Source organism: Pagrus major, chromosome 21 (assembly GCF_040436345.1).
Source record: "Pagrus major chromosome 21, Pma_NU_1.0".
NCBI lineage: Eukaryota > Metazoa > Chordata > Actinopteri > Spariformes > Sparidae > Pagrus > Pagrus major.
In genome coordinates, this window is record NC_133235.1 from 12,868,657 (window position 1) to 12,877,659 (window position 9,003).

General features: G+C 41.3%; 1 protein-coding gene across 1 annotated transcript in view; it reads left to right on the forward strand.

The window, feature by feature from the left end:
* Positions 1-5,240: 5,240 nt before the first annotated feature.
* Positions 5,241-9,003, forward strand: part of LOC141017013 (sodium- and chloride-dependent GABA transporter 2-like) — a 12,758-nt gene continuing 8,995 nt past the window's right edge. Inside the window, exons 1-4 of the mRNA XM_073491634.1 lie at positions 5,241-5,245; positions 5,581-5,643; positions 5,813-5,894; positions 6,175-6,290. Coding sequence (XP_073347735.1) covers positions 5,241-5,245; positions 5,581-5,643; positions 5,813-5,894; positions 6,175-6,290 — 266 coding nt within the window. The remainder of the gene's footprint in view (positions 5,246-5,580; positions 5,644-5,812; positions 5,895-6,174; positions 6,291-9,003) is intronic.

Below are 9,003 nucleotides of genomic sequence, written 5' to 3' on the forward strand. Positions count from 1 at the left end.
ACAACTTTTTGGATGATCAATATTTTGGCTTACCTCACAGTGCCAGATGATGGAACTGAAAAAAAAAACTTACCCAGCTGTTCCAGGACCGTCCAGTAGGAGGCAGCACGAGTACCCCTCACACACATGAACCACATGACCTCTCTCCTCCCATGTTTCCCGTCTCATGGCAACCTCAACATCTTTTGCTGATCATTAACTCCTCACATGCTGCTTTACCACATCTAAACTCAAGTCCAGTCTCTGAACAACAATCAGCATAAAACATTTTGTTCATCATGTTGTTTAGCTATTTAGTCAGGAACTTACTAACAGGTAAAACAAGATAAAACCTTATTGATCCAACACTTGTTACAGCAGCAGCAGAGACAGAAGCAGACGGGAAAAAGAGATTGATAGATAAGTGTCAGAAAAAATAGAATAAAACTAAAATAAGTTAATATTTACTCAATAATTACAAAGTGTTTCTGCACTCATAATTGCCATACTAAAACATATTGAAATATATATAAATATAATTGCACAGAAATGGTTTGCAGAAGAAACAAGCAAGATTTGCCAAAGATAAATGCACAGTGCAAATTGATTGCTTGAATCCTTTATTTATTCAGGGAAGGTCAATTGAGAGCGAGCTCTCTTTTCCAATGAAGCCCTGATTACAAAACACATGAATAAACATACACAATATGATCATAATTCACAATTACAATCAGACTGCAAAACATTGAACAATAGGCATTTGAAACTATCTAAAGAAATAAGACGATCTAGTTCAAGGACATGCTGTAAGTCATTCCACTTCTGAGGGACATAGACCTGAAAAGCAGTCTTCCCCAATTCGGTCCTTACATTGGGAATGTTTAAAATCAAGGTCTCTTGTGAACGAGTGTGCAATTTACAAGTTCTGAATGAGATTAAACTGGTAAGATAGACAGGTAAAACATGCAGCAAGGCCTTGTAGATAAAAATCCTGCAGTGCTGTTCCCCCCTTACAGATAAAGATGGCCATCCAACTTTGTCATAAAGAACACAGTGATGAGCTCTAAACCCATCACCTGTAATAAAACGTGCAGAATGATACACTGCATCAAGGGGCTTCAATGTTGAGAGAGCAGCATGCATGTAAATCACATCCCCATAATCTAGAGCAGGTAAAAAAAGTGGCCTGAACAAGTTGTTTTCTACAATTTAAAGTAAAACAAGCTCTGTTACGATAAAAGAATGATAATTTACGCTTTAGTTTTTCAGTTAGTTCGGATATATGAATTTTAAAAGACAGCTTATCATCTATCCAGATGCCCAGATATTTGTAGTTGGAAACCAATTTCAATAGGAGTCCCATTCAATGTAGATACACTACTGTCTATAAGCAAGGAAGGTGACAATCAATCAATGTATTTTGTCTTTTTGGGATTAAGTAATAATTTAAGGTCAGTCAGAGCTTGCTCTATAATATGAAAGTCAGACTGTAGGTTTTTAACCCTCTGGGGTCCAGGGTATAATTGGCCGTTTTTGACTACTTTTGATTTTACTTTTATATTTCACCTTAAAACCTGTTTACCTTGCCTTGTTTGGTGTCATTGTTTTCAGCACAACCTCACATGTGTGACTTAACAGTTAGTTTTTCATTTTCATATGTCATAAATCATAAAATCCGAGTGAGAAAAAGTTAGATTGTGAGTTAGATAGTGTGAAAACCACAAACATGTTTAACGAACCGTTTTTATCACTTCGAATGTAAATATAAATTGTAAACTTCAAAAACTTCTGTACAAATTTAGCAAACAACAAAGTTATATACAACTATTTACATTAAAATGCAGGCAATGCCTCAGGCGTTGTTACAACTATTTACAAAACAACCAGGTGTCACAATAAGATGTCACACTATTTGTGCCACTCCAAAAAACAGTTCCTGTCCCCCACAAGACAGAGAGGCTCATCACAGGCCTGACACTTCCAGGGTGTGTCCCTCCTCCTGTTGTCCACCTGGAGGCAGCGTTTGCACTTCAGTCTGCCTTTGGTGGCTTTTTGGCCCGCATCTGTGGCTGTGATAGTGGGCACAGGAACATGATCAGCTCTTCTGCTCTGGGGAACACCTGCCTTGTCCATGCCACAAAGCTGACACACCCGCTCCACCATAAAGTCTTTGTGTGCCATGGGCTGCACCTGTTTGACACTGCTCATCTCACGGTGTGAGATGAAGGCATTTGTCGTAGCAATGTCTAGGAAGTGCAGCAACACAGACTTTTTTGTGGGTGGAGTAGTATTGGATGAGCTGGTCTGACGGGTCAACCCCACCCAAGTTTTTGTTGTAGGCCGTGATTGGTGTGGGACAGGGAATGTCTCTCACAGGCCAGCGTCCATCTCCATCCTTCACCCTTCTCTGCGCTGTCTCACCTGAAAATACTGGATGGATGGCGGAGCACACAGACACCTCCCGTGTGTCCATCCACTTCACAAAAACAAGTGGGCCCTCTCTGATCCATCTCACAGATCCTCTCCCACATTTTTTGGTGAGACCATTTGCATCTGGGGCATCCCTTTCTGTTCTCCCTGTAGGTGCCACATGCTCCAAACTTCATGCTGGCCAGGTCCATGAACAGTTTGGGACTGGTATAAAAATTGTCCATGTAGATATGGTACCCAGTGCCGAGACAGAATGGCTGAATGAGGTTCCTGACCACATCATAGGACAGCCCATGCACACTTGCAGTTTCATTCTTGCCAATATATATGCTAAACTTGATGGTGTAGCCACTGCTTGTCTCAGCCAACACAAAAACTTTCATCCCCCATTTAGTTGGCTTGTCCTTCATGTACTGTGTCATGCCAGTTTTTGCCTTTATCGCCACCATCCTTTCATCCACTACCAGCTCCCTCCTCGGGTGGTAATAAGCCTGGCAGGCACTGAGGATGTCCTCATAAAGAGGTCTGACTCTAAACAGTTTGTCGTGGCCTGGTGTTCACTTCTTTCTGTCATTTTGTACATCATCCTCAGGTTCACTGAGGTGGATTGTACAAAATGTAATCAAACTCCCCCACAGCAATGGTACATTCCGGGGGATGGGCCATTGTCATCTGCAGTGCACCTAATTAGTCCACCTGTTATCCCCTATAAAGTTGATCCTCCCCCACCCAACCAGTCCTTTGTCCCTCAGCACGGTGTGCGTACATACTTATGTGAGTAATGTCATGACTTGGTGTTCTTGATGTGATGTTCACTGTAGGTTGTACACATTATGGGAGCTGGTGTTGGGTTTGTTGATCACATATGTTGGGATGTTGGTGGCACTTATGGTGGTTCTAAAGAGCACTTTGTTTAAGGTAAGAAGTATATTTTACAATTATGAAGTTTCTGTTGCAGCCACCAGCATGAATTTGGTAATCATTATTTCTGTTTATTTCCTTTTTATAGGAAACCACACCTTTTTATTACGTCTTTTCAGTCATGCACAAGCATCAATAAAGAGTTGAATTAAACCTGAACTACTGGCCTAATGATTCTGATTGATCATCTATGGTGGGTTCGTTTCCCCACACCAGCAATAGTCAAGTCACGATAGCCAGTCAGCTAATCCTTTATTTCATGGATGTTCCAAAATATGGATCTGGACCGGTCTCTTGTCATCACTTTGGCTGGTAGGGGCACAGACAAAATGTGATTCTGTCTCCAGTAGTCTTGGACACTTGGCAGCGACACCAATGACATGTAGACCAGGAGACCAAAAAACTTGCAATGATCTTCCGTCAGTCCATTTATATTTCCTCCCTAAATCCTTGTTTTTTGCAGCATTTTATTGGTGTTGCTGCAGATTGTCCTGTCTGTCGGTGGCAAAAAACAAAGTCTTTTGGACTATGGGAGGAAAGTGTCTCTAACTGGACTCCTGGTGTTCTGTGGCTGGAACCTGCTTACTGCTGGGGCAGTGTCAGCATCCTCCCGTCTTCCAGGGCTCAGAGCTGAGGCGTGGCTCTGCTGCCTGAGCCAGCGGAGATCTGGACCTGGTGGGCGCGCCACGCCATCCCTTCCTCTGTGCAGACCTCCGACGAGCACTCTGTGCGCACGTCAGAGACTCCTCTTCCCCTCTCTCCCCTTCCAAAACGAAAGACGGATCATCCACTTCATTGTCAAAGTCCTCACTCTCTGGCTGCAATACAATACAGTGCTTGTTTAAGGAATCACTGTTTGTCAGAAATTTTGGAAGAGTCACTAGTTACTTGGTTTGGTAATATTGAAGTGTGACAATTAGATAAGGTCTTAACAGTCTTCCAAAATTTCCACTACAATCGGATAGAGAAGAGATAAGATGCTTTGGCCTTACAAATCATGGCAGGATACTTATTGCACAGTTGGTGAAAATACTGCCAATCAGATCTCAAGCCAGAGGCACGTGCTTTGCTCCAGGCAGTATCTCTGACCCTTAGCATCTTTGAGATATGAGGTGAACCAAGGATTGCTTCTATTTTTTTACTCTAAGTTTCTTAAAAGGGGCATGCTTGTCTGCGACAGAATTAAAGGCTCTAATGAAGTGATCTAGAGCAATATGAGGGTCAGGGATAGAAGCAGAGTATGAGATGTCACAGATACAAGTCATGCAAGAAGGCTTGATCTACAAAATGTTTAAAATTTCTTTAACAACCATTCGAGCTTGAGATTTCTGTAGTCTAGTGTCCCTAATGCAGGCAATGGGACAGTGGTCACTGAAATCAAGAGGAAGAACACCATTAGCTTTAAACTTATGAGGCCTATTAGTTAAAATAAGGTCTAAAAGAGAACCACGCTCAGGATTATGTTAGGCCTTGTTGGGGCAGTGATTAACTGTGTTAAATTCAAATTGTTACATAGATTTTTCAAAGCATTTGACACTTCTGTTAAAGTTTAAATTCAGATCGCCTAATAACAGAATTTCTGACTTTTCATGGGCAGATATTAATTTAAGTAATTTTTCAATAGCACCCGACTTTGCAGAAGGTGGACAATAGGCCATTGTCAGACAGATATTTAGCGCTAAATATTCAAAACATTTAGGCCTAGATATAGACTTGACAACAGAGTATAAGGATGTACTGTTGCATAGTATTATGAATAATATGTAATGAGTATACAACCTTGATTCCAAAATGTTGGGACACTGTAAACATAAATGAAAACGGAATGCAGTAATTTTCAAACTGTGTTTGACAGTTTTACATGTGTTCCCCAGCCCAGAATCGGTATATATTTTCAAAAATCAATCAATATGAGGTAAAACAGGTAAAGCACAAAAAATGTTTTCTTCAACATGGCATATGTTAAATGAGTATATGTTAAAGGATAAGAATATGATCACATTCTGTTTTATTGGTTTCACACAGCATCTCAATTTCTTTTCAAAGGCTGCAGCACGATCGTCCCTCCTCCCTAGTTCAGCGCTGGCCAGCACTCACATTGCTCCGACTGCAACTGGACATGAGCATGTTTACCTCTTTTACATGCGTCATTACGTCGTAGCGCGGTCGCGGACCAATGGAGGACAAACACAGAACATGACTAACTTAACTGAGTGTTTTGTGGCTTATTTTGTGTCGTTTTGCTCATAGACGGCCCTCTCACCCCTCAAGTTGGGGGTCAAACGTGCTTGGCAACGGTACAGATGGCCTAGTGTGAGTGCGCACTAAAGCTGCAATACATAAGAACTGGCCAACATTCTTCTTACATGTGATTCCACCCTCGCGACTGAACTGCCGAACAGAATTTTTTTGTCCTGCTGCCCTCTCTTGTTCGGCTGTGGACTTCTGTCAGTGCTCACTCCTCTGTCTTGTTGCATTTAAGGCTCCCCAACCTGGCACAGACTAGCTACATAAACTCGACCCTGCAAGGCCTCCCCCCTAAGGAGGTTCACGATCAGCACACAGTGTGGAGCTTTCATCCCCAGTCTATGCTCCTCGGGTGAAGCACCTCCACACGCACTCAGTCAGATGGCTCTTTGGTTTCTCTGCTAACTTTGCAGGCCAACATGAAGCAGCAAAAACTAACAATAAACAGATCTCTCATATCATCCTTTCTTTCCTCTTTTATTGTCTCCAGATAGTTTGAGAATGTGGAACTGACATTCCTTGAAACGATGCGTCCTGTCTATTTAAAAAAATGCTGAGTTGAACTCTGAAGCTCTCTGGTATGTGCATTTCCTGCAGGACGTGTACGAGTTCCTCAGGATCTGCAACAAGCAGCATTCCACATGGCACACCTACACCTGCCCTGATAATGCTCACATGGCCTTTCAGATGCTGAGTACCAGGACCTGCGTGGGGTATGAACTGAAAGCTGCAGACCGTTTTATTACCAACAGTGTAGAAATTCCTGATGTTGACTAGGTGCATGATATTGTTCCAAGTTGTTCAATCGGATGGATGTAGTCACGCTTTTAAGTTGAATTGTTCCTTTTATTGTGCATGGGGGTTGAGGATTACATAAACCTGTCCCTGGACCTGATTCATAGAGGCTCAGTTTCTGCAGGATTACCTGAGCATAAGTTGCACACTGCACCCTCACTCTCCACCAAATTTTAATATTTGTCATAAGAAAAGTTAAATTAAAACCTGTCTATCATTGACTTTTGAAAAGATGTGATCCTCAACGTTATTACAGACTTTGTTAATGATTTAGAGTTAGGAAGGTATGATAAATGAGAGGTAAAGAGGAGGAGGTGTGACACCCCAGAGTTACGACCTCATACAGACACCTCCCATTTTGCTGGACTTAAAAGGGGACTTTCTTCAACTTTTGCACACTTTTCTCACCCACTCTGGCTCTTCACCTCTGGCCACCACCTTCACTGGGCTTAAAGTCAAGCAACTCCGAGCATGCTTTGTGACAGAACTTTTGGGTCCTCATAGGACTGAAGAAAGTGACCTCCCTACACGCCCAGGAAAGGGTTGCCTGAATCTGGAGAGAGGGAGAGCGAGAGAGAGTCTACAACCTCCTCAGGTATAACATGCTTTTCCAGGGTTGATGTTTATAGATTATTATGCTTCGGCAAGACTCAAACTAGAATGTTCTTTTAGTTATAGTGATTTAATAAACTCAGACTCTGTCCCCTTCTTATTCTCACCACTCTCAGCTGTTGAACGATGCCAGCTCAGTTTAACGTTTTAAGTTCCCTCCACTCAGAGGTCTCTTTTGTTGTTGAACACAGCTACACACATTTACATCTTCACTCAGCTACACAGGTCCAAAAACCCCACGCCTTTTGTTCTTTAGTGTTTTATTGTGTTGTCTCATGTTTCATCAGTAGATTGGTTCATAAATCTTTGTCTATAAAGACGATTTTACAGCGAGTTCCTGAATGCATTACACTTCTGATTGCATCATAGACCCACTCTAGATGGCACACACGTCTTGCAGACCTTTATTATTATGTTGGAGCGATGTAGTATAGGAAGTGTTTGCTAATTGGGAAGATGTTGGCGAGATGTCGGCATTTGTCTCGCCAAACGCTCGCAAATGCACCCCATACTACGTCTGTCAAATGCAACTCGTGCCAACATCTGCAAGACGTGTGTGTGCTACTGGGAAAAGAGGTTCTACAAGTTTTACCATGCCGACTATGAGATCATATCGCTGGTCGAGTGATTAACTGTAGTCTGGGTAATAACTTTTAGTAAGGCCATATTAATATTAATACTGTAGCTATAATTGTCCCTGCATACTGAACTGTAATCTTACAGAAATCATAATTTGTGCAGTTTGTTTTGCTTGATGTGACGGTGTTTTAGTCAGATAGCTGCTGTCGCTGCTGCTGCTGGTCATGGCACCCAGATGTCTATTCCTCTTTTGTAAAGAGAAAGTCCTAACTGAAGTTTACAATGAAGTTGACTGAAAAAGATTGATTTGGATGAATTTCTCAGTCTCTGAATATGCCAGTACTCCAGCACAGATGTTCTTCAGTTATTTAAGTATATTTTTTAATTTTTTCAGTCTTATTTTTCTCTGTCAATTTATACCTCACAATGCTACATTTTGTCATTGTTTACATGTTTGTTCCCTTTATTTCTCCCACAGGTGATCACTAAAGGTACATCTTATCTTATCCTATCTTATCTTGTCCTAAAGGCATGTGGACAACACATTGATGGTGATGGTTTCAGAAGAATGATCAAATAAAACTAGTCCTATGGCCTGAAGGTGGGGCTAAAATGAGCATGGAGTTGGGGCAAATTGAGGCCTCTAGCGATAAACAGCCACTTTTAAATACTGACATAAACAGTAAATGACACAAAAACATTTTTTAGATAATTTGAACTTTATTAATGACATAAATTTAACAAAGGCAAAAACATATACTTTTTTCATCAATTAGGTATTTATAAGACTTTTAACAGTCATCAAACATTAACTCATCTTTGTGTGTATGATGCCCCAACATCACTGGCACTGAAACTGTTTGACACAGTGGCTCAGATCCACAATTATGCTGAGTTTATGACCTTGTTTTGTGGCTTACAGTGAAATGTAATGTCCAAAACACATCTGTTTTATTGAAGATACACGATTGATAATTTTAAACACGATTAATTTACTTGGCATGAAAAGTACTCTTTTTGCATACCGCTCTCCATGTGCTTCAGTCCAACACGAACTGAGTAATGTGAAGTGTCCTTCCTTAATTTGTGGTCACATGACTACTTTTGTTTATGGTTACCTAGGAGGGGTGGCTCATTTTACCCACTGGCTTGACTTACCCCATTCTCCCCTACATTTGCTACTTACACAATGTGGGCAGTCGGCTTGAAAATGACAATTGTGTTGATCTGAAACTAGCAATGACACTTTTCCTGCTCTGTGCTCCGCTTTGCACTGGGTGTAAGGTAAAGCCTGTGGTGTTCATCTTTACAATGTAAAAAAAGTTACTCAATCAGACCAATCATGTGGAACACAGTATAAGATAATTAATAAACTGCTTGTAATTTGATGATGATGATGATATGATGATGTTGATATTCTGCAGTGTGGTAGAAGTGCCA